This window comes from Diadema antillarum, unplaced genomic scaffold (genome assembly GCF_040938485.1).
Source record: "Diadema antillarum isolate AM-2024a unplaced genomic scaffold, OU_Dant_1.0 scf00000065, whole genome shotgun sequence".
In the NCBI taxonomy this organism is placed as follows: Eukaryota; Metazoa; Echinodermata; class Echinoidea; order Diadematoida; family Diadematidae; genus Diadema; species Diadema antillarum.
The window spans coordinates 1,922,987-1,950,546 of record NW_027270954.1 but is presented as its reverse complement, the minus strand read 5'-3'; the positions used below and the strand labels follow the sequence as shown (position 1 = coordinate 1,950,546).

The following is a 27,560-nucleotide window of genomic DNA, read 5'->3' as shown; positions in this document are numbered from 1 at the left end:
TGAGGATACCCTAATAAACAACGATTACTTTTGTCGTGGAGGAAGCGACCTCAAGGTTGAGGTTAAATGTTGCAATGCCTCCACAGACACGTAACATACACATGCATACCAGAAGTTGAATTACAAATTTCGGACTGAAATGGTTCAACCAAGTCAATCCTTAGTTTTTCATATTTTCTGAAAGAGCTATTCTTCTTCTACGTTATTCTTAAGTGTGTGTTTCATAAAACGAATGGGAATGTGTGTTTTCAGCAGTTTTTCTACACCCCTTGATTTGATTTGATAATGGTTTTTTGAAACAAACATGTAAAGTAGCAGCCCGAAGGCTTATTATAGTACATCACATGGAAAAACATATCAATTATATCAAACAACTATACATCGTATGAGCATTTCAACAATGACAAATACGGATTACATTAACATAACAAATATAATACAGCATCATATCAAAACGATAAATAGTTCATACCAATTATTATACAAAATATATTACTTTCACATGATAACCATAGCTATCAACGTACACGTAAGCACGCATATGCACACACACACACACACACACACACACACGCACACAAACACACACACACACACGTACGCATGCACATCACATCCATACTGTATACTCATCTCATGCAGCCATTCAACTCTTGTACACATAAGTCACACATCAAACCACTTGATTGTATACGTGTCGTGTAGAGTAGTGTTATTTTGTAGTGTTATTAGATGTAGACGACCCCTTTCATTTCTTACAAATCTTTTGCACACTCTTCACTTTTAACTTTACTAACTTATGAAAAGATAACGCTACTGCTTTGAAAGTTGGCATTAATCATGGACATGTGTTAAAAGAGCATCCTCAATTTCTCAATTTCAATCTGATAATCCCTTCATTGTTGTTGATATGGTGGTACACATCCTGGGTTGGTTGTTGTTGTTTCTTTGTCCCATTCATCGCGCAACGAGCACGACTTGGTCAAGATTAAAGGGATCGTATAGTTTTGGTTGAGACCTAATTTCAGGTTTCTAACATTTTTTTGGTTAGATAATCAGAAACCTCTTATGAAATATGAAGGAGCATGTAATTCTATGAGGAATTCAACGTTTATTTGATGAAAATTGGTTTTGAAATGTCTGAGATATCAAAAAAGAGCGATTCTACTAGAGTGTGGGACCCACACTTTATCACGATCGCTTTGTTTTACTTTGTTTTTGGATTTTTCAGTCATTCCAAACCCGATTTTCATCAAATAAACTTTGAATTCCTCTTAAAATGGTATGTTCTGAACTATATAATAAGTGTTTTCTTGGTATCTCGCAAAAATTTTAAAGCCCAATTCTCATCTCCACCAATACTGTACTATCCCTTTAAGCGCTTGAATAGACCTTTTACTTCAGAGCTTCTTTTCTCAGTTCACACTTTTCCAGAGTGTGTGTTTCCTTTCCAATATTTAAATAGGTTAGAAGAGTCCATCTGAATTGAGCTATACATCATGTTAAAGCATGCTCTTTCAGAGTCATCCCTTAACTAAAAACCCCTCTCTGGCGACCTTCTTTGTTTGTTTTGTGATGCATGGTCGCAACTGCAACATGGACAAGAAGAATTCATAATGAAATGATTGGTTTTAATCGTTTTTGTTTTTGTTTTGCATCATCAGACAGCAGTGAACTGTTATCTACTTGTCAGCAAGTGAAACTTCAATCGCCGTGAACAAGTAATAGTCGAAGCATGAAACTATTTCTTTATGGTGGCTCTTGTTTTACTTTATACCGTGCTTTTAATCTGTGTGACAGTCCCATACGCCAATCACATATCATTACCCCAAGAATTTGTCGTCATACATCGTGATAGTGCCTGTTGCACTGACATAATCAATGATTCACGAAACAAATTACTGTCGACTATGCCGTCTGTTCTTATAAGTTGCTATTAAACATTGCAGATCTGTTCAGCAGATTACCGTGAAGATGAGCTCAGATTACCAATTATTACAAAGAACGACAATTATACCTACATATTGGTCTCTAGATAATTGACTTTTGCAATTTAAAATGTATACAATAGATTAACAGAAGCCTTGAACTGTCAGGTGCATTTTGTTCAGTACTTCATTCGCTTCTCTCCCTGATATTGCTCGTAATGTTCTTCTTTTTTTTCTCTCTCTCTGAGTTCCTTATTTAGTATTCCCCTCCCATACCCAAGGGTCCGGCACAGTACAAGGAGCGGAAAATGATGTTTGCATTTGAAAATCAATTTCTGCCCTGTTCGTCTTTGTCATTTTCCATCAAGTTTCTTCCGTCAAATATCTCCAGTTTCTTCCCTAAGGATTTCTTCTGAATGATCTTCCCATGCCTCCCTAATTCGTTGACCTGTTTTCCAATTCAATTGAGTCTCTACTCTCTGGAAATGAGATTCTTACGAAATTGCATAGAATCACCAATATGCCTCAACAAGATTCAAATGATCCCCGCCCCCCCCCCCCCAAAAAAAAAAAGAAGAAATACAACATAAGCATGACAAGGGGCAGATATTAAAACTACATCTGAAAACTTATCTGTGCGATTCCATGGAGAACACGTATAATGGTCTTGAGGCACCTCTTTAGTGTGAGAATAGGTTACCTAAGAAATAATCATAATTGAAAAAAAAATGACAGCGATAAATAAACACTGAATTTCAGGTGGTCACTGATATGCGTGTGGGTATTAGTACAATATAAAAAAAGCATCATACAGTTGATTTCAGTGCGCAAAATTATCGCAATTCTTATTGCACAATTTAGATTGTTGTTTTTCTTTGAATGTGCTCATTCAACCGTGAAATTACGTGAATTGTGTGTAAAAACTGTTCAACACATGAATTCAATCTCAATTGACAGAAATTATCACGAGAAACATGTGAAATCGGCCATTTGGTAATTTTCACCCCGTGTTCGCTCAACCGTGAAATTTTGTGCACAAGTCACATGGTACGATAAGAAGCACATAAATCATACGTTGCATGCCTTTTTATCCTGGAAAATTGAATTTTGTTCCGATATCACCAAATCAAAGTTGCAAAATTGGGCTTGTGAACTTCAAAAAGTGCCATTATGAATTTAAATTTGAAGTCAGGCTCACTCAAGCGTGACCAAGTGATATCCACTGAATTTCACATGAAAGGTAGCCGAGAAATACAGCTTCATGATCCCGTACTCAGATTTCCTCAAAGGTTCCTTATTCATAAATTACAGAGGTTTGTTTTAGGGGGAATTTACTTTTTGTTTAGTGTTTAGATTGTAATTTAATGATAAAACTAATGTTACTCACAACAAAAGGCAAATGTAAAATACATTTGTCTTTTACTTATCCATTCTTCACTTAACTGACCTAACTCACCCCCAGAAGAATAACAAATATAGATCTTTAGAACTGTTTATGTTATGCCTGACAGAATTCTAATTTATAAAATACAATCTTGACAATGATGAGATTTTGGAGATAAAAAAAATCGTTTTGTGTCCTTTTTTTTCAACATTACAATTTAATGTAAACAGTAATATTTGAGCTAGGCAGGTTCGTCAAAATAACATTGAGCTCTGCACTTGCGTTCGTTCTTTCGAATCTCCCTTATACCCCCTCGCATTCCCTCCATACCTCAGGTTAATAATTAGAAAGACAGTACTCCGGTTAGCCTGTCAAATTTGGTCAATTAAATGAAGGCACTGGGCGAACAGGGTTCAAAATACTCTCTCGGATCAACTAGTGAAATCAGATAATGGAAAGACGTGATAGACATGCTCAATGATGCTGATTATGAAGTGAAATGAAGAAAAATAAAGGCATAATGACTCGGATTATAGAGGCTATGAAACAGTGATGAATTAGGTCATCGTTGAAATTACAAGCTAACGGGGAGATCAGTAACAATAATTACGTAAAAGGAGAAAAATACATTTAATCAGAACGTACATAAATAAAAGGACAGGGGAGAGAAAGAGAGAGGAGGAAAGGATGGAAAAAATACAAAAAAAAAAATACATGTATCGATGTAGCAGATTTGTAACAATCATAATACCACAATGCATTGTTTAATGAATAAAAGACAAAAAAGGAGGGTTAAGATTTAGATTATTTGTTGATTTTTTTTCAAATGACAGGGCTCATTTCAGGATGTATCGATCTTCTTCAAACACTGGAACTGTTGCCCCTTACAACTGTGTTCACCAGGAGCAATAGTCGCTAAAAACCTTCAATCTATAGTGTCCCATGCTTTACTTTAACAGAAACAGGAAACGAAATAAGTAAAATGACACTAATCTTTTGATGTAATATGTTGAGACCCAAAATAAAAGCAAAAAAGTATTCATATATCGTCATAATGAATTCATATATCATTGAAGGAGTGGGAGGGACCGTCAAACATTACAAAACTTGTTCATGTATTCTTGTAGCGTACCGCTCTTTATGCGCGCTAGCGACGATCTTAGCTATAGACTGAAACAAAAATACAAGGCAGGCTCAATTTTTCTTTCATTAAATACGTCCTGTGGAATAGGTCTTAACACTTTGTGGAGCACAATCAAAGTTGGCACTGGGGTAGGCACTGAGCGACGCCTTGCGAATAGCTGAAACCAATATCATGGTTGTTCGTTCAATCGTATATGACCGGCACCTATACAGGCGCCCATCATACAGGCTTGCCATCATATTCGACACGCTTGCCCACGTTCCAACCTCCATTATTCGAGATGTGTCGTTGTACTTACGACCAAAGTGCTTAGTGCTTCCTTCTTACGACACACTTGCAAGTCGCACTTGACAGGGCGGACGACAATCTGCCTATGCGCTTTCATGTACCTTTATCAAAATTGCTGATATCTCACCCCTGTTTTTTTGTTTTGTTTTTTGTTTTGTTTTTGAGGGGGGGGGGTCCAAAATTTGAGTTTCACATGAGCGTTTGCTAGCTGCTAGTTGAGCTTATTCTAGGGCATACATGAACAGCGATGAGTTTTTCAATGTCTGACTATAATATTGCCCCTGGCAAAAGCATTTTTTTTTTACTAGTGTGTGTTTCTTTTCTCTTTTCTTTTGGCTTTTTGTCCTTCCCGGCTCACTTAATCGTTGATGGAGGTCTTTCAACTCACACGGTTTTTATCGTAATTGCTTGCTCGCTGTTTGAGGCAGGGAGAAGAGAATCGCCAATATCCCATTGTTCATTGGAGTCATCAACAACTACGTGAAGACGCAAAAAGAGAGGATAAAACAAAACATACTGGCGAGGACACAATTTTCGAACAGCCTCGTAGATTGCTTGAGGCGTTTTCAAAGTGTCAGCCCCAATAGGACAGAGACGTCTTGGGTGTATTGAAGGCATGTCTTTGGTTACACGAATGCAACCGCACAATTCACCTAGTTCTCTGTACACTGCATTTTTGACACAAAGCAGAAGCTTCTAGAACCAAACAAGTGTTTTCTTCGAGTCCAATTTCTTGTCATAATTTAGAAACGCGTTTTCATCTTGTCACGTGCAAGATGAAGGTATTAGCATATAAGTCTCGCGGGATGAAACAAAAAAAAGAAGAAAAGTTGGATTGAACGAAAACCCTCAGAAAAGAGCACTATTCCTAGAGGAAAAACCTAAAGCACCCTTCCCTTTTCCACACAAATTATTTCTTTTTCTTAGAGGTAAGTGCTTTTTTTTTTTACGGTTGCTGCCTAAAGATCAAATACTCCTTCACTTTAGATGTAGCCTACTGATTGATACCAAGGGTTATCTTTTCTCTACTTATTCTTAAAAGCAAAATATGCTGGGAGAAAAAATGTGTTCAAACACTGTGAATATTATTTTATTTCATTTCAATTCACTTTATTACATTTTATTTCATTACATATATTTTCCATTAATAATAAAAGTCACACACAATCGTAAGCACAACGTAAATGCATGAACATTTTTTTTTTTTGGTCAAATATTTACATCAGCTCGTGAATTGTCACATGATAATACAGTATATGTAAACCAAATTTGGACAAAGACATATAGAATCTATAAACGTTTTATGAAATAATCAGTCAAATAATGGTGAATTTAGTGGACTTTTGGAAATGGAGGGAATTTCTAAATAAGCACAGCTTGTATATTGAAGTCCCTTCAGAGATAGATAGATAGAGAGAGAGACACACACACATGTAAGCTGCTGATAAAGAAAAAAGAAAGTGAAAACAAAAACTGAATGTGCCGCATTCAGGAAACAGGAAACCCTCCCCCCCAAAAAAAATAAAGGGGGGAGGGGGTGAACACTTCAAAAGCATTATGAAAAAAAGGAAACACAAAGCATTACAGGAGGTGACAAAGCAGAAGTATGAGATACATTATCTTCACTGCGCAGAAATACCTAGGGCCAGCCAGGAAGAGGCAATTCATGCCTGAGTTGGAAAATGTATGCATAAATATACGAATGTCAACCGGTATCAGCAGTGATGGGCCTCGGATTAGACTTGGTAATGGTTTAAAAGAGTTTTCTTCAATTTCAATTCGAAGATATTAAAAGTGAGTGCAAATTTTGAAATTTAATGTTATTGTCCAGGGGATTACAGAACAGTAGGGCCGCTAGAGACCTCAACTGATTTTGTAATAAATATGAGTGCAAGGCAAGGGCGTCAACTCGTTTTCCTCAGGGGGTGGGGGAAACTTGGAAGATCTGTGCAAGGGAGTGGAGCGACCGAGCGGGGGAAGGGTGTGGGAGGGGGATATTCCCCTCTCCCACACGAGGGACATTCTACATTTTCATGTAAAATTCAGCGATATGATGCCAAATTTGGGTGAAATATTAAATTTGATTTTTCTTTTGTTTCTATCAAAAAAGAAAGAAAACCAAATATTCAGGGAAAATATGAGTGTCTAAATTGCCGTATCATAGCTTTTGTTTTTTCTGCGTGTGCGTCATCATAGTTAAGTGTATTTAGTTTATGGAGGAAGAGGGATAGTCTCTCCCACACGACGGAGCTGTTGCATTTATAGGTTTTCAGGTCCACACTATCGGTGGAATGTCTGGAAAATTGTCAGTAATCCCCAAAATGTAGTCAGAGTTTATGTATCCCCTTCCTAAGTGGGGAAATTTTGCGTTTTTGTCAGAATTGAAATTCAACGATCTCGTGGTGCACACTTTGAGTGAAATATCAAGCACTTGGACAATTTTTAATCAATTAAGCAGGAGAATTTTCCACATCTCTGAAATCATGGGGGGGGGGGATATCGAGGCAAAAATTTAAAAAAATACATGTTTGCCCCAAACATTTTCATGGGGGGGGGGGGGGGATTGTCCCCCTTGCCCCACGCTATGCTCACCCCTCCAGGATTGACGCCCCTGGTATAGATGTCAAAGGTAATGATATTTATTCGATTGACGTGTTGGGTATATAGGTATGGATATGTTTTCGTATTGCTGTTGTTTTTGTTTTTGTTTTTGTTTTTGTTTTCAGTGTAAAAATAATGCTTTGCCCATATCTCCATGTCATCATGAAATTGCACATTAAAACAACAACAGCAATAATCTGGATAGGAAAATATGAACAACACCCCCCCCCACCCCCCCCACCCCACACACACACACACACACACGAAGAAGGCCTACATAATACCATACCACGTGCACGTCACACCGATGACGTCGCGGAAGTTAAAACCCAGAAAGTGAAATATATGAATACAATAGGAAATCGAAATTTTAATATTTCGACCACCTGTCCATATACATAGGCACGTAATACTGTACTAGTAAAGGTTCAATCAATAATTATATAATTAAAGGGGTGCATATTGCTTTTCAATTTTGAGTCCCTCGATGCTGTACGAAAATTCTTACACAATTTCAACGTGAACTGCCGAATCTGAGAAGTTTGCTTTACTTCATTTGTTATACCCGAGTATTATAATTCTGCTTCATTTTGCTGCCGGTGTCTGAAATATTCTAATGATTGCTAACGCTCAACTACCTTCATGTCCATCCATCTTTCTGATACCCGAGCAGAGGCTTACATATCAGAACGGGTAACCCTTAAGAAGTTCATATCTGCATAGTTGCCTTTAGCCTTTTAGGGAACGCAAATAAATTGTAATACTGAATAATGCAAGGTAATGGCGGATGGTTAGAAATATACCTTAAAGGCTGTCCTGATAATGAAATGATTGAAGCCGAAATATATGCGATCACTCTGTGTGAATTCATACCTGAAGCGATGGCAAGGCACTGTAGAAGATCGGTGAACGTTTGCTCTTTGCATTCAACCCATCTTTCTTCAATTATATCTTTGTTGTTGCTGTTTTTGTGAGTAGGCATAAAGTGATAGGGCCAAGGGGGTTTTCATCACAGTTCCATCTACATCTCATAGGCTCAGCGTTTGTCGAAGGTTTTCCTCATAATTACATCCTTCCCTAAGACGTTTGAAGGACAGTGAGGTTTCTTAGGCCACTTCAGTATTAAAGGTACATGTACTGTTTACCACTGGGAGCAGTGATTTAAAAAATGTTCGAGATATCACATTTGATGCATATGTGTAAGTCAGTTGTATCACAAAACATCCTACCATATGACAATTTCGTAATAAAGGCTAAAATATAAGGAGATGTCACCATTTTTCCGACTAAACCATAACTGTAGACGGTTTAGTCTAAAAACATTCTTATTACAACTATCGTTCACATTTGTATATTTAACAATACTTACATTGATAATAGTGATTCAAATTTTTACACTATAGTTTTTCTGCCCCTAACTATTTTGAAGTACTAAAGCTGGGTTTTGTTTCATCTGCAAATGGTAAATAATGCCTTTAATTCAGACCCCCACCCAAAAAAAGACACACACACACACATACACATTTTTCCAGTAATATGAAAGCTATTGTTGGTCGAATGTACCAGATGATTCAAAATCATGATTATGCAAAGCAAACATTTATAAATTTGTGATATTGTAACTTGCAGACTCTTTCGTTGTTGTGCCTTAATGTGCCTTCACATAAGCGTTCATTCTATCCACGTGCTACAGTGAAACAATTAATGTGACCCTATTCCTTCCATCACGCTCTGTATATTACCTAGTGATTAGAAATGTAACCTTTCCATCACAAAATCGTGAAAATCACTGCGTCCAGGGCCTCTAGAGTACAGAGGTATTAATTTCATGAGACACGATGCCATGACTTCAAAGGCTTGAAAGCCGCTCCATGAAAGAAAAAAGTTTTCATCTCCTGAAATTTCAAAGACTGAAGGCGTTTCCTCCGAGCTATACGTGCGACATTCAATATGGAAATCAGATCGTGAGGCTCTTTGCTCCTAAATGTAAGCGACTTGGCATGCAGTGCGTTGACTCTCTACATCAAAGCCACACCACTCGGAATGAAAATTGAGGAATAGCATTCTGTTCCGCCAAGTTTGGTGTTGAATTAGGATGCCTTATCGCAAGGAGATACCTCCTTGGTTATCCTGTCACTGTGGCATATTGACTCTTGATGGCTTTATAAGCCTGAAATATTTTAAGTGCATGTATTTCAAAATTTTGTGTGGCAGTAAATGTACGCTGAGAGAACAATCCTCATTACCTGTGCCGGGCGGATCTGTTGACTACTATACTCACCCGGAGCAAACCACAACGGGTTGGTATTAAAGTGAAGAATCACAACATCGGCTTTGCATCCTATTGTACGGTCGAGTTACCTGTTATACGTGCGATAGTTGAGTCAGGACGATTCAATCATTGGCTTCTTACCTTGCAAACAAACTTGATATTCACATGTAAGCCCATGGTACGAAATTCGGATGCACAAGCATCCAATCATTTGTCTGCAGTTGGTAATTCGCAGTACTTTAAATGGATGTGCTTTCTATGCTCTACTTCCAGCCATGTGGGCTGGATATCCGAGACCAGTATGAGATGTTTGTTGGCTTTTGTGGGTCGTCTGATTTCTTACCCAACTCTAGTGTAAAGCAACAGCATCTTGTCATCTGTTCAAACCACAGTGTTCATGAATCCTTTATAGTCTGGTTACTGCGGTGGGGTATTATGCATGCATACGCACATATCATACATTCTTAGTATATCATTCATTTGGACCGAAGTTTTGCGGAAAAATAACATGGATTCGCGTACCCTTCCGTTCTCTTTTAATACCTAGTTAACATTAGCACACCTGTTGAGCTGCGATGGTGTGGATTCATGTCTCTTGCATTGCTAGGGTAGTTGTGTAATCGTACAGACATACATGTACGTTAAAGTCACTGACGTTCACTTTTCCGGGGGTTTGTTATAGTGTACAATGGTGTAAGTTTAAGGTGGCTGTCATGTTGCAAACAAGAGAACCCACCACCTGCATAAGTATTAAGATGAAACAATCTACAAGTTGGCAGTGGACAACAAATAATCATATCACAATCGTTCTTGGAATCCATACATCATAAGTAGTTAATACAGTGTATACATTGTTAAGTGGTCGTGTAGTGACGACGCAAAAAAAAAATATTCAAAGATAAAAACAAAAATCAGGCGCCAACTAATAGCAATAGAGCGTGACTGTCATCAAACACAACTGACACTGGAAATAAAATTCTGCAATTCTGCAAAGTCGTTTCAGTACTGATAAGAGACAAAACGGCAGGACACCTCAAGAGATCAGAGAGGACAATCTGCTTGAGGTGAAAAATATCACCTTCATCTTCCACTCAAAAAGGAGCTAACGCTTCTAATAGTGCTTTCTTTATCCACCACAGGCCTCTTTCTATCTCGTTATTTTTCTGTCAGGTTTCGGGTACAATCGTTACTGTAGAGATTAGACAGGCAGCGAATATGCTTGATTGGAAACACTTCCTTTGCACGCACACAAAGACACACAGACACAGACAGACAGACACACATACACACCTACACACAGTGACCAATGGCATCAAAGTTCATATGAGTCGAGTGGACATGGAGAAAAAGATGACCTGGAAAGGGATGGGATGGAGAAAAGGAAAAGGGAGAGAAAACCCGGCGTGGAGAAAAGGAAAAGAGAGAGAAAACCCAAAGGGAAAAAAGGAATAAATGGCTAGAGAGAGAGGGAAAAACATTGAGAAAGATAGAAAGATGGAGAGAAAAAGAAGGAGAGGGAAGAAAGAGAGAGGAGAGAGTAAATTGGGAGTTGGCCTGATACGGAGCCACCGTGGGATGGAGACGGCTGATATCTACCGGAGATTGCATTCCCCATGACATTATTTCGCCATTTGAGACGAGAACTTTGTCATTGGTAAGTCATTTCCTCTTAACGTGTTACTTAGAAACGACTACACTCCTACATTCTTATATAACATCAATTATCCACTTCGTGAGGAAAAAGTCGAGACCATGTCCCTTTCAAAGGTGAGTTTGCCCTTTTACTGTCGCTGATCATACTGTTGTTTTTCTTTGCATCTACAGTCACGTTTGTTCGATTAATGTCTAAATCATCGTAATTAGGCGCAACATTCGAGGTCGGAGCTGTTGCGACTCAATGGATTTGGTCACGGACTATCAATCACGAATGGCAGGGCCCGCTCTGGTAGAGCAGCGGCAACACTGATGAGGCTACCCTGGATAAATAAGACAGACCTTATTGTTATTATTATTATTATTATTATTATTATTATTATTATTATTATTATTATTATTTTCATTATTATTATTATTATTATCATTATTATTATTATTATTATTATTATTATTATTATTATTATTATCATCATCATCATCATCATCATCATCACGGGTGCACGTCACGAGTTCGACACCCACGAATCATACAGCCCATGAGTCATAGACCCCGCGAGTAATAAAGCCCACAAGTCATACAACCAATTAGTTAGACACTACAGGAGACAAGGCCTACTAGACCGACATTAAGCCCCACGTTGTACTGTCAAACTCGTGGTCTGTTTTTGCCTAGAGACGTTTCCGTGACCTGCAGGAGAATGGAAAAACGTCTCCAAATACAAATTGAACATGTTTGAGACCTAGTCTCGCCATAACTAGTCCCCAAACCACTGAGCGTTGACGAAAAAAAAATAGAAGTCAGTTCAAATCAAAATTAATTCAAATTTATCACTAATTTAACTGTTAGTGTGGAATCTCCAAGGATTCCCCTTCACTAAACAAAGATACAAATTACAATACCAGTAATATGTAAACTTATTGGATAGTAAAAACAGTTGTTTTTTTTTTGCATTGACATGAATTTGCTTGCATATGTTTGTATGAGAAAGAGAGAAGAGAGAGATGTGTTTGGTTCTGACATTTATTACATTTTGAACTAGTCAAGGTTCTCCCGGCTGTCACCTTTCACCGACATGTTTACATGGGTACGTGACAAGGATAAACCATTTGAAATAAATTTTGTAGAATTCTGTTATAACTTCTTTATTACTGAAAGAAAGATATTATTCAGAGGGGTGAAGGCTCAGGTTTGAGTTTCTTCAGTTTGTCTCCCTCTATTGTTCTGTACTAACGTCACGTTTAAGTCTTTTCATCCAGCAATAGCGGCACTAAAATGACCTGAAGAAAAAACATAATAATGAAAAGAATTCCAGAAAATTTTCAGTTTTTATGAAATGTACACATTCCTTTGACCTGTTATTGACATGTTATAACAATGCTAAGGGTGATGTTATTCCATCTACTTTCAGAAAGAGGTGAATCAATGGTTCCTTTTTAATGCTAAAAAGAATAGCATTTTGCAGAACAACCTTTATATTTCTGTTTTTATATCGCTCCGCTGTAAGGTTACGAACTATTTTAGTATTTTCAACAAAATTGTAAAATTCATTCCCTTTGAATGAATTGTCCAGTTTTCCTGAAATTTTCCCTAATGTGTTTCACTTTAAAATATTGCTGCATTCTCTCATCCCGTGTATACTGTGACCCTGCATTTGCTTTTGTGTGTGTGATCGGTATAACTGCACCTTTCGTGATGTTAAATCTAAAGTCTTCTATGTACCGCCGGCCCCTCCCTCTTGCGTGAAATGAAGATATTTACAACAAGGACCACTGTCATCGCATTCCATCGACAAGCGAAGATGTTCGGTAGTTACCTCGACACAGCGCACAATACCGACTGTAAGCTTTCTCGTTAAACCTGAGATGCCGAGGGATTGTGGGATTTCCACGTGGATTGCTGCAGCAGAAATTGGATTGCAACCCCTTGTGTGAAACAAAAATAAAAAGTCTGGGGAAAAAGTTGTGGGAACATGTGCAGGTCCTTCAACTCAGCTTCTACGACTTTAACGGCAGGTCTCGAAAGAAAAAAGTAAGCAAAGAAAACAAAGAAAAATCGTCCATAAAGTTATCACCCAATATTATGACCACAAAGAATCATTGACCGAATATTGTCATTTCTCATGGTAACATATTAATATAGTAGGAATTATACCCCCGTATCTTAAACGGAATTTAGACATGTTCACTTGTAGTAGACGTGAAGTTTCTGGCCTTCGTTTTTGTTCATGTAAAAAAAAAAAAGAATACACCGGTAATACTCGTGAAAAAGCCCTCCTGTATTTTGGTTTGTGCAGGGGTTTTTTTCTTTTTCTTTTTTTTTATACTAGATATACTAAAATAAAAATAAGAAAGATAGATAAAGTAAGGCATAAGTCCATACTTGGCGCAATATTTGCAATTACAGGAGCTTAAGATCAACATGTAGATCAAAACTTCGTGGACATTCTAAGTCCACACGTCTTGATTTCAGTCTTGTGAGTCTCGACGTAATAATGACATGTCATAAGGAATTACAAATCGTGCGTGACGGTTGCCACAAATTTCAGGCTTATTTGAATTGAAATTGGAAATTTATATATATATATATATATATATATATATATATATATATATATATAAAAACATTATGTATTTCTATATACTTATGAGCGATCTACACTAACTTTTAATGAATAAATGAATCGACGCGAGTCTACGTGCTCGCATTGTAGACTGTTTATTTGTATATATATATATATATATATAATATCCTGACATCGGTGAACGAGTGCTAAGCCAGTGGTAATAAATCCGCGGTATTCCCAGTGGATTAATCATGACTCCATTCGCTTTCATTTTCATGCCGCATCAAACGTTAATCTGCGCTATTACCGAGCTGAGGTTAATTCGCATCAGAATGACATTTACCCTGCCTCTGTCGCGGAAAAAAAAAACCCGCTTTGGGTGACATGTCATCCTAGGATGATGTATTTTATCTTTAGAGACATTATTTACCATTTGCAGATGAAACAAAAATCCATTTTCAGTGCTTCAAAATAGTTCTGAAATGTGAGTTTGGGATAGAAACAACCGACTGAAAGGTGTTAATAGTATAATCAATGTTAAGTATTGTAAAATATACAAAATGTGAACGATAATTATAATAACATTGTTTCTAAAATAGACCGTCTGCAGGTATGGTTTGTTTAGAAAAATATGATACACTGTATCTCCTTATATTTAAGGCTTCATTACAATTTTTTTTTTATTTGGTAGGATGTTTTGTGACACAACAGACCCACACATATGCATCAAGTGTGATAACTCGGACATTTTTTTTTCTTAAATCACTGCTCCCAATGGGTAACAATACCTTTAAAGTGTACTGATGCGCCAGTGAATCCATACCCGTGTGGCAATTAAGGCTTTTGGCCTCATTTTGATGTTTCTCTCATACTAGAATTGTTGCAGTTGCAACTGCTGTACGATTTAAATGGAACACAAGAAATTCGCTCAAACTTCTACTGCTACTTTTGATACAAGCCCTAATGTAAATCGCATATATACACTAGAGATAACTGTAGTAAATGCATTAAGTTTGAGTGTAATTCAAGAAAAAAAAAAAGACGACAACGGCCGTATGATCGTTAAGGACACATAAAGACATAGACCTACACAAATGGAGAGAGAGAGGGAGATATTGTTGGTTATGTTGCTATGTTGATGATGATCTTTTCGTAAAGACTCTGGCATAATTTTAGAATCGCCTATTTATGATAAATAATCAAGCACTGGAAAATGTTTTAATAGATCTGTCATTAGCCCAAACATGCATAAACAGTTCCATTAATCTTGGTACACAATCACACGTATTATTGTGCTCACACATATACCACTCCATTACTTCTCTCTCTCTCTGCACACATATATATATATCGTACATGAGATTAAAACCTAAAATGGCATTAAAACGCTTTATCCTGGCGAGGAAATTAAGCGCATGTTTTAGAACAAGACACCAAATATATATATATATATATATATATATATATATATATATATATATATATATATATATGTGTGTGTGTGTGTGTGCGTGTGTGTGTGTGTGTGTGTGTGTGTGTATGTATCTATCTATATATAGTGGTGTACATATTAATGCTACACAGGTTTTTTTTTTTTTGTTTTTTTTTGTTTTTTTTTTTTTTTTTTAAGACCTGAATACAAAACCACTCCTCAATCGCGATGTTTCATGATACTGAGTTACCATCAATAATGCGCACCATTTGAGATAATGGGCTTATCATCGATTTGAACTTTGCACGTACTTGGATTTCCACACTTAATGTGTCGCATCGTGCAAGTCCGCCAGATTTCAGACGGCTGCTGATTGGGAAAATGCATGCGCCAGCTGAGGAAATTCCCGAGTCGTGAATCAATTGCAGCCCAAACCACCTTACCCCGCGTCGTCTACTCGCCTGCCATCAAAGGCGTCGGTACGTTTGGGTTTCCCGCATCCTATGAGGTTACCATGGAAACGCAAACTCTACTCTTCGACGGTGTCATTAGGGCTAATTGAAGGATCGCGCAGACGGCATCGTTACTAATCACGGTCGAGTCCCTCATCATTTCTCTGTGTGCGACCCGAATTTAGTTTGCCTCTTTTCAATCACAGGGTTCGTTTACCCACTTTATTCTTTTTCCACATATTTTCTATGAACTTACAACAGTTCAAACCCCAAATCATTTTCAGTAAAGGTGTGTTCTTTTTCTTGCTAGGAGGAGAAGAGTTTAAGAGAGGGTCCCTGAAGGTCGCGGTTCGTACTTCTCATGGCAGTTATCCGTTATAACAAACCGAAACCTACCCCAAATATGTGACTTGTCGAAAACAATCACTCTTTTGGACGGCGTTGAAAGAATTCCCAGTATATTTGCCCACTACCTTCAATCTTCCATATATACTTCACGGCGATCGGGGCATGAAAAGAAAGCAAATGTGTCACAGGAGTCTGGAAAATTATCCTCAGGGGTCTAGAAGATCTCTTGGCACCATGATGGAAGACGGCATCCGTAGAGGAGCGTTACACAAGGTTATTGCCCCCAAGTTGAATGTCCATGGATATCTCATTCAGTTAATTGCCTTTTAGATTAGTAGCCCGAGGATCTGAAAGACAATTGTCTGTTTTCGTAGGTTTTATTTTGGAAGGTCACTGTGAAATGAAATTTGACTCCGAAAATCTCGTGACAGGAGCGATTGTATGCCGTGTGTACCCTGCAGTGGTTACTGGTATACGGTCTCTGTCAATACAGCCAACACATACAACTCTGTCTGGAAATATGGCTGACGCCTCAGTGGAGAATAATACCTAAGGGGTTCTGACTTTGACTATGATACCTTCCCCATCAATGTTATCTAGTTGGCTGGTGATGAGTACATGACGTAACTTTTAATTGTTGTTTGTTTCTGTTCTAACAAGAATACTTGAACAGTTGCAGTACTTTGCGTTATCTCTAAGAATGGGAAAATAAATTGCAAGCGCTTTCCAATGAACAGATTTTTTTTTTTTTGATAAATGTATGACGCCCATATAATACAATCTTTTCTTATCAATAAAACAATATGTAAGAATTATAATTGCATAATCTATATGGCGTACAATGAGTAATCTTTTGTATGATATTGGATGATGGCCGTTTCCTTGACAACACTAGACATGACGTAGTCATGGAATCGTTGCTGTTTGTGTTTTTGTCTTCCCATATTTTGGAGGTGACGCTACATTAGATATACTTACTATGTTCGACGCAATTTATCTTTATAGTTTGTGATCATCATATGTTTTGTTCTTTATTCACCTTCTTGTTTCTTGAAAATATCCTCTGATCTATGTAGCCTCTTTTCTCAAGAAATATTTTTTTCCAAAATGTGTGCCTTTTTTCTGATATTGAGCATTAGATAGGTTATTAAGATTCCATTTGTACGATTTATACATCTTTTTAAAGTTTAGAGAGTGCTCTTTTAGAATCTGCTTCTAACCAAAAATCCATACTTTGCGAGTTTTTTTTTTTTTTTTTTTTTTGGTTTTGTGATGAACGATCACATTTAAAAAGACAAGAAATAACACTAACAATCGATGAGATGTTATTAAAACAGAAAGTGTCTTGGCAGTGAGCAGCAATAAGAAACCATTTTTGCTACTTGCATGTGTGTACTTTCTAACCATCGAGTTCTAATGCTCGAAGTTTATTCGTTTCTCCTCTGTTCATCTATTTTTGTTTGTGTATTTGTGAAAACATAATGTGTATTTGGCATCTATCATATATTTTTTTTTCATCTGCGACATCAAGAGAGAAAGAGAGAGAGAGAGAAAGAGAGGGAGAAAGATTCACAATAACAGGTCAATGGCTGAGAGCATAACTTGAATAACAAAAGTTGATATAACGTTCCTTGAAATCTAGTTCAGCAATAACAGCACGCACTGGCTTTGCAATAACATACACAGATTGCATTACATAGATTAATGATAACAATTCCATTGAACCATGTCAAACCAGCTGATACCATCCTAAATGCATAACACAGTTAACGCTCTTAAGGACACTGAAAAATCGTACACATTCCTTCAGCTAACACATTGGTCAAAGTTGGTGCTTCACTGTGACGCATACAGCATAGATGCATTGCTAACGTACCACAACTTCATGCGAACTTTTCTATACTTTTGTTTTCGTACCTTGTAAAGTACGGTTGAACATTTCCCGATAACGTAAATGAGAAACTCAGGACCTATAATTCTTTCACAGGTATACATTACTCTCTTTGACAAGATAGTGACCTCAAAATCCCTATTTTCATTGGCAACAGTATCACTTCTGGCCACCCACCGATGTGTATCGAATCACGGTCCGAAGAATCCAACATGTGTTGGTCGACTATCGGGACAATGTCAGACATGTCGGGCGGTGATCCGATGGGGCAAGATGGTCCGGTGAATATCACGCGCCACACGTCTGACACTCACCTAATAGTTGACCAGCCAAGTCGGATTCATCAGACTGTAATCCGATACACTTCGATGGGTGGTCAGAAGCGATTAACTTTGCTTCCGATGAGGGACCGATGAGAGAAAGTCTCTGTGGAATGGGGGTATTATTTGGAGACAACCGAGCATCCGATAACCTCCGTTCTAGGAATCGAGCGTAATGACTAGCAATCGTGTGATGGCGCTATCTAAAATTTCCAATTGCGCACATTAAGATTTTTAATATAATGTAGCTTTCGACGAGGTACTCTATAGGGGAGGAGCAGACAAGCACCAAAAAAAAAAAAAAAAAAAAGAAAGAAAAAAGGAGGGGGGGGGGGGGCCAGATGGATCGCAGGGTGACGTCGAGGTCCAATCGAGTCCCTGAAATGATGATGGTAATAATAATAATAATAATAATATAATGATATAATAATAATAATAATAATAATAATAATAATGACAATAATGATAATAACAATAATAATAGTTTTTAGAGTAATCATAGTAACATCAACAACAAGAACAATAATAATAATGATAATTAGAACCAGCATTTAGACAAAAGAGTTAACTGTAGAGGATGATAACATATTTATGTATGTATAACATGTGTTACTTTTATCTTTCATAATTATCATATTACATAATGTCAATTCCGGAGATCCATCAAACCATGACACGTTATGCACGTTACAGGATCCTCGCAGCTGTAACAGATACCCACAAGTCATAAAGTTTTTGATTTATATTGACGGTGGTTTAGGAGTAAAAAGTGAAATAAAATCGAGGACTTTATTTCATTAAGCACCTGCAATCATGGCAATGCTGACACTATCATTTCGCATCATCAAGCCAGCTTATCCTTTTACACAATTAAGATTAAGGCGCGTGGAATCCTTTAAAACAGAATCATGGTGATATCACTTTGTATTAGAATTAGTGACTAGTTAATGCTTGTCTGAACGATAGACGTCTATTAATCCCTTTGTAGTAGTAAGATTGAAAACAATTTTCATATTTTTCACGTTCCCTTTTCATTATAGACATTACTGTTTGCACATTTTTTTTAAACCATACAATAGATTAAATGGTCATAGCAACACTTTCAAGATATGTGAGCACATGAGATCGTCATGACATGCGTTTCATCACCCATTTTGCCCAAAAGTTAAACGAGTATAATATTCACTATCTTCATCTTTGTCAGACTTACATAACCCAATTTGAGTTTCATTTTCACGTGAGGTCATTTCAGACAAATCGACGTAATGGGACACACATATGAAATTGACATTGCCGTGCGGGGCGCCTGAATTGTTTCTCTACACTGTAGTGAAAGAACTTAAAGGGACATTCCAGACGATTTGCATAATTTCACATCATGTAGTACATAAATCGACAACTCCATGTTTAGATCTGTGGAATTTATTAATGTTCTTGAGCAGGGAAACAATACTTTGAAAAACCTTGAACAAATTACACTGAACAAGGATGATGACATAGCAGGTTCACATATTTCAGAAATGTAGCAGTGTAATTTCATCACAATACTGCTTGCTTGCGTGCTTGCGAGTTCACATGTGTACAATCTATGCATGTCTTCTTCTTTTGTTCTGCTTCCTTGAGCCCCAACTCATGCATTGTTATGGTGACTCTGCCATGTCATCATCCTTTTTCATTGCAATTCGTTCTAAATTTTGAAAGTATTCTCATTATTTATCCCAGTTATCTCAAATTCTGAAACTCTGTACTCAGTATAACTAATTTACAGTTGTTCAAATGTAAAAATCTGAAAATCATCCGGAGGACACTCTTTTAATTTCCTAAACATTCGGAGAAGCTTTGTTAGCGCAAAAAAACCCAAAATAATTTTTTTTAAACATAATAGTCGCATGACTTTTACGTGATATTGTATTACACGTCACGTTGTTGTTTGCTGGTACTCTACACCATGAAGGGGATTTTCTGCACAATTCTTTCGAAGAATCACGAAAGCTGAAAGTTATGCATTCGACAAACTACTATACGGCTAGGTTACCAAAAGATCGGCATGGCTTATGAAAAAAAGGCCCTCTTCTGCGTCTGTTTGCAAGTAGGCCTCCACGTCAACCCACCTGTATGGTAAGCGATTACGTAATGATCACACAAATGTCAAACCAGAAGGCATGCACAAGGTGATACGTTGTTGTACTGGGAACCTTGTATAGGTAGTTGTGATCACGTGTAGCATTCGAGTCTTGTTTAACACACGCGTCACGTCCATAAAATGTTCTTGCTGGTATAGTGGACTAACGTCATTCTTCACATGATAAGCTGTTCCTTGATCCTGAGAGGATCATTGTCCAGTTATTTCTGTTTCAAGTTAGAGGACTGACTGACTGGAGCATGTCAACGTCAACGTATTCAGGTAACTTTTAAGATGCAGGTCGAGTGACGAGTACTGTTGAAGTACATATCGTGTTTTCCAGCGTTGAACTTAGATTGTGAATTCTTTACCCGTACAAAGCAATTTCCAACAACCTGCCGATCTAAATAATTGATTTATTCAGGTTTAATTTAGTTAAGATTTTGCTACCTTAGTTACATGTAAATGCAAATTTACTTGCAGTTGTATAAGTATTTGAATTATTCACATTCATTTATAATCATGTTCTGGTTGTGCTGTGTTGTGACTGCATGATAATGACTTTGTTGGAAATGAAAATGAATAAAATGAAGTGAAATGAAATGATTCTAACAACTTTTTTTTCCAATGTAGTGTGCGTGCGCGTGTCTGTCATGTTTCTGCATAAGAGGATTTCGATTTTCATTCCAACGCAGATCACCAAAATGATGGCACGTCTGAATTTTCAAGCGAGGTCCCCGAATGTGTCCGAAAGACGTGCTACGAATACAGAGGGGTCATCATGCCCAACTTTATGCCTACACGTTGCATGAGGAAACTAGAGCATTTCGAAACGAGACCGGACGATCTATTTGTGATTTCATACCCAAAGTCAGGTAGGCACGATGCTATTCAATGATTCCAATCATTACTGAAAGCGCAATCAATTTTAGATCCTTCTTTTTAAAGGCGGAGTACTAAGTTCTTACATTTCCTTTACCAATCACAGTAAAGAACAAACGTCACTCACGATGAAAAGGTTAAAAGTATCAGATATTGAGCTTCGGAAAGGAAACGTAGAATTGTATCCCAACCCATATCATGAAATTGCTTATATTGTGATTGTATATTCACCAGTGTTTTATAAGTATGACTTAAAAAAAAGAAGATGGAATCATCAGCCGCACGAAAATACATAATAATCATATATCATTGTACTATAATTATGACGCCTTAAGATTCGAGTGACCCTGTTTTAATAACTGAAAACAAACATACATGATTTCGATCTGACTGTTAATCAGTCCGAGCTAATTCTAGCTAATCCTTTGGACTATAAACGTGCGTGGATGTATCTGTATTATTGTGGCCACATCAACATCATTTCTAAACAGGTACCACGTGGATTCAACAGCTGGCGCTCCTCATACGTTTTGATGGTAACTTGTCCCTCCTGGCTGACCAACATATCATGACGCTGGTTCCGTTTTTAGACAGCGTGGATTTCCTCAACCTTACCAATGTAAGCCTGTATGCGCTCAAGATGCTATTGAAAAACGTTTCCCTCTTACAAATTGTGGTGTTCATTACACTCATAAGAGGCTATAATAATGCAGATTTGATGAGGCCACGATTCGTGCTCTTGCATCTCTCCTATCGGCCGAGGGTTAACAGATAAACAATCAAGATCATGAACGTCGATGATTCATCTGCTCTAACCCCCATTATCTAAAGGGATGATATAGTCTTTGTTGAGATGGGGATTCAGGTGTCCAAGTCTTTGTGTCAGATAATGAGAAACCTCTTATGAAATATGAAAGGGCATATAATTCTAAGTAAGGAAGTAAGGAATTCAAAGTTTATTGAGTGAAACTTAGTTTTGAAATGGCTGAGATATCCAATACAAAGCGATCTTAATAAACGGTGGGAGAATTAAGCTTTTAACTTTTTAAGAGATATCAAGAAACCACTTATGAAATGTTATATGGCATACAATTCTAAAAGGAATTCAGGATTTATTTGATAAAAATTGGTTTTGAAATGACTGAGATATCCATAAACAAAGTGAAGCAAAGTAATCCTAATAAACGGTGGGAGGATTGAGCTTTTAACTTTTTAAGAGATATCAAGAAATCACTTATGAAATGTTATATGGCATGTAATTCTAAAAGGAATTCAGGGCTTATTTGATGAAAATTGGTTTTGAAATGGCCGAGATATCCATAAACAAAGTGAACAAAGCGATCCTAATAAAAGTTGGGTCCCACTTTTTATTAGGATCCATTTGTTTTGGATATCTCAGCCATTTCAAAACCAATTTCATTAGATAAACTTGAATCCCTCTCAGAATTAAACGCTCTTTCATATTTCATAAGAGGTTTCTCAATATCTCACAAAAAAAGTAAGTTTGAATCCTGAAACCTCATCTCAACCAAAACTATTTGTATTAGAAAACATTCTAGCTTCCAGTCTACAATCTTTATGTGAAGCCTTGGGCTCAGCTGAACTTGCGATGCTGGTCAATTCAAGATTCTGACATCTGTCCATATCAATAACGAAAGTTATATTGACAGCTAGATACTCCCTATTCCCTCCAAAGTTTAAGATCCTCAATTTGTGACCTGACTCACCAACAACTTGAACTTTGTTATACTTTTTAGCATTTCGAACCTTTTGAGAACGTAAATACCAACGTTTACATTACTTTCTTTCCTGTTTGTATTATCACTTACCATCTATACACATAAATCAGGTGGACACTGCTGCCACGTACATAGACATGGCTGCCTCCATGCCTTCCCCGAGAATTATGAAGTCACACAGCCTGCTCAACTGGCTGCCACCTGACATCCGGTCACATGATCCGAAGGTCAAGGTCATCTATGTGGCGCGAAATCCGAAAGATGTCGCTGTCTCGTACTTTCACTTCTGTCACTATTCACCACTGTTGCCGTCCTATGATTCCTGGGATACTTTCTTCGAAGAATACATCGAGGGGCGAGGTAGGCCTGTTCAGATCCGTGATATGACATCACAGCTTTGCTTTATACACTGAAGCTTTAAAAAGAGAGAAAAAAAGACGAAAAACGAAGACAAACTGTGCTATGTAAATAATTATTCTTTTTATTGAGCATGAAAAAGAGTTCCAGGAAATTCAGAATCACATTTGAACGCCATGAACTACCAACAAAAAATATAGGCCTACAAATCAATTTGTTTTCACGTTAAAACAGATGAATAATGGACACAGCCGAATAAATGGAAAAAAAAATAAACTAAAGAAATGCGAATATCTATAATAAGTATTTGATTCGGACCGTTTCATTCATTCATGATTAAAGACTAATGTGTGATAAAGCATGTATATTCGACTGAAAACATTGATTAGTGGAGGGGTAGTAAATGGGGTGAGCAGCATCTGAAGCTATTTTTTTTTTCTCATGTACTTTTTTATGTAGTCTGAAATAAAAGACCTAGCGTTTGCTCTTGTGTAAATTTAAGTGTCTAGATGGTACCTGTATTTGGATAACTCTATCACATTCCACGGTGACAAAAAGTGAATAACTACCATTCCTCACTTCCTACGCAATAATTTTCTATTACCACACACCCGCCACCCAACCATACACACACACACAAACACACACAAGCACAACAAGAAGAAATATGTTCTGTTGTATATGAACGGCAATAGGTAATCAAGGAGATTAAATCAACCCAGCATATCCGAAAAAAGTGACAAACATGTAAAAAAGAATAAATCTATATCGACATGATATACGGACAAGTAATATCTTTTCAAACTACACACTGACACAATATGCATATCGGATGACGGGGATATTAATTATTATGTAAGTAGCATAAACACCCATGATGACTGACCACATTTCAATTTCATTTAGTTTTGTTTTTCCGATTTAATTCTAACTGACATATATTTGCAACGTGAAGTATTTCTCTACTTTATGGAAAATATACTACAGGTTGTATTAACAATCATTAATTATAACGTTCACTCTTGCAGCCCCGCAAGGGTCTTGGTTCGAAAACGTGCTCCCTTGGTGGAAGAGACGAAACCATCCCAACGTGCTTTTCCTGAAGTACGAGGACATGAAGAAGGTATTACATTAGCTAACATCTTAAATTAAGGACTGTAAGTTTGGTCATTGCTCTCTTACCCTCTTGCTCTGTCATGTTTGTCTCTGATTATTGTGATTCTGTTCGCATACTTCTACCAAAAAAAGAAAGACGATAACATTTTTTAACACAAATTTTACAGGTTATGTAGTAATGTCAAAACTCCCCAAACCCCATCTTCTTTGTTACCTTATGATTTCATATAAGAGTTGACTCTTCTTCTTGTTTTTCTCATTTTATTGGGATTTAGTTTAGGCAATCACTGCTTGGATTTTCACTGATTTTCCGCCTCGTTAACGTCCATTATGTGCTACATCAGGGATCTCATTCCATTAACACGTATACATTTGGGGTAGAATTATGCCCGTCATGCCTGTCCGACGTGTGGATACCTTCAAGTTTGGTTTGATAATTTTGATTTTCCAAGACTTTCTTCAGGTGCGGCTTAATGATATTGGATGATTGGCTGCTGAGGGTTTGTGGACTGAGATGTATGTTTGTTACTTTGCATACTTGATTGTCTGTTGTATTATGAACCTTTTAATACCCTTATCATATTCTCTGACTTTTTAAGGATCTACACACAGCCGTGGTGCAAATTATGCAATTCATGGGGAAGTCCCTACCATCTGACGTGATTGATCAAATCGTCGCCGCATCCACGTTTGACGCCATGAAGAAGAGTCCGAGCTCAAACCCGGACTTGCAGGCTGGCAGAACAATTGAACGTGGATCGTTTATGCGGAAAGGTAAATTGAGACTCTTGTCATTAGACCTACCTCCTTGAGACTTCTACACTGTACTTAAAAGCCAACAACTTTTATGCATTTTGCCTTGCCTTATGATGCTAATCCAACCATAAAATCGAAGGCAGGAAACATGGAACATGTCTTAGAAGAGGAAATTGAACGATTTGCTTTACATCATATTGAACTTATTGATTGAATTTGTTTGTAAAACTTGATTTAAGGAAAATAAGCTAACTTTATGTTTTAAAAATTGTTGTATTATAATTTTTATATTCTATTGTATTGTATTGTATTGTATTGTACTGTATTGTATTGAGGAAATAAGTTAATAATACGTAAAAATCAAAATTTAAGTCACCGAATAGAAGTTCTATAGAGTCAGGCAAACAGGAAAAAATGTTGAGATTCATATTTTTCTTTTCATTACTGCCTCGGGAAACTTTCCCTCTGTCTAGTACGTAAGATTCAAATTTATCAAACGTGTAATTTTTGTTTATGTCTCGAACCTTAATTCTATGTACTCTCTTTTCTTGTTCTTGTTACGTCGCATCCCCTCTCAACCTTGAGCTTGCCCCAATGCATAATATCTCTGTTAGATTAACTGAAATCATCTCAATAATTTATAGTCAAAATTTGGGGCTCAGACTATTTTTGATGTTCCTTTTTTACTGGTTTGTTTTATTTCTTTCTTTGTATTTAGTTTACTGGCGAAACTATAAACTACAATAATCACCTTTCCGTTCTCACTTACCAGGTGCTGTTGCAGATTGGAAAAACTACTTCAGCGACGAGCAGAGTTGCCGTTTTGATGAACTTTACAAAAAGGAACTTGCCGAATCCGGTCTCGACTTTGACTTTAGTTTATAAGCATTCCATAAGCGCCGTGAAGTCTTTATGCGTCACGATATAAACCTCCTGTGTGCCACATTATGAGGCTACATCTATAATTATACCTAAGGCATGCTTTGGGGAAAACATTCTGTCTTTCACATGCATGTAACTTTGTAAAGATGTTTGTTACGCTGGACATGCAGTTAGTAAAGTTGTACAGAAAATGCTGAGATTTGCCATGTTGTAAATTTCATTACAAATGTATAATCATTTTTCGTTCAAATGATCACTTGCTAGTATATTTTCCAGGCATGACTTTTGCGCATTAAGCAGTGACAGAAACTGAGAATGTATTCTCAAATCCAATAGGGATCACAGGTTGTTAAGAAGTTTTCATTGTACTGCGGCATTTTGCGATTTATCGATCTTTTTGGGCGGGTTTGTACGTTTCAGCAAAATATTGCGAACTTTACACTCCGTCGATTGAGTCAGGCGAGCGAACGTGGCACATAACCAGTTAATAACCTGTTGGCAACTCTTTATCTCTACTGTGAAATTCTCGCATTTGATTTTCTTCACAGAAACGGAGTGCTACATTTGCCTAGACTAGCAGGTACAATATACACATCAGTTATCCATTTTGGAACCACATCGTCATGATACCATACACATTTATTTTTCAAACCTTTGTACTTCTTATAGTATGATATTACAATAGATGTGACTTATTACAGTGTTTCAAAAGAAGGATCTGTGTATACAAAAATGAGAAAGAGAACAAGTTGTGAGTTAACGAACGCGATTTCATGTAAGTTAAAGCACATGGCCTACAATAACCAGATACTCTGTGTGATCTTACACCAGTGAGTACCAGCAGGAATTACATAAAATATGTCATTGTCCCATATCCTTTCATCGTTTCATATTATCTATAAACAATGTATTCCACTGAAGGATTATTGCAGAGCTATCATGTTTAATATTTCCCAAATTTGAACATTCGTGTCATCTGTTAAAGGGTGTGTACAGTTCTGGTCGAGGTGAGGATTTAGCTTTTAACGTTTTGCGAGATATTCAGAAACCACTCTATGAGATGTCAAAGAGCATGCAATTCTAAGGGGTATCAAAAGTTTATTTGATAAAAATCGGTCCACATAAAATCTAGCAGGCAGACACTGCGTTTAATTTCCATTTCTTTCGCAATGTGAAGCAATGATTGATTGGTACAAATCATTGCCTTTACCTGTGGAAATGTAGCGACTGCTGAGTGAAATTAACCATCCAGCTTTGTTTATAGGCCTATCCGGTTTTTATACACTATCTTATGTCGGCCATACGTGTGTTTGTGGGGGGGGGGGGGGGGGGGGGGACTTCCATTAAAAATAGAAGAAAATGGGCAGTGAGTTAGATGCATTGCTGTATCAGTGTATACTGAAAACCCGTCCCCAGTTGCGGCGGG

At 37.2% G+C, this 27,560-nt stretch overlaps 1 protein-coding gene across 1 annotated transcript in view; it reads left to right on the top strand.

Moving 5' to 3' along the window:
* LOC139716438 (sulfotransferase 1C2-like) overlaps window positions 1-26,137 on the top strand; it is a 58,949-nt gene extending 32,812 nt beyond the window's left edge. Inside the window, exons 2-7 of the mRNA XM_071627985.1 lie at window positions 21,098-21,277; window positions 21,776-21,903; window positions 23,134-23,383; window positions 24,409-24,503; window positions 25,096-25,270; window positions 26,025-26,137. Coding sequence (XP_071484086.1) covers window positions 21,098-21,277; window positions 21,776-21,903; window positions 23,134-23,383; window positions 24,409-24,503; window positions 25,096-25,270; window positions 26,025-26,137 — 941 coding nt within the window. The remainder of the gene's footprint in view (window positions 1-21,097; window positions 21,278-21,775; window positions 21,904-23,133; window positions 23,384-24,408; window positions 24,504-25,095; window positions 25,271-26,024) is intronic.
* The last annotated feature ends 1,423 nt before the right edge of the window (window positions 26,138-27,560 follow it).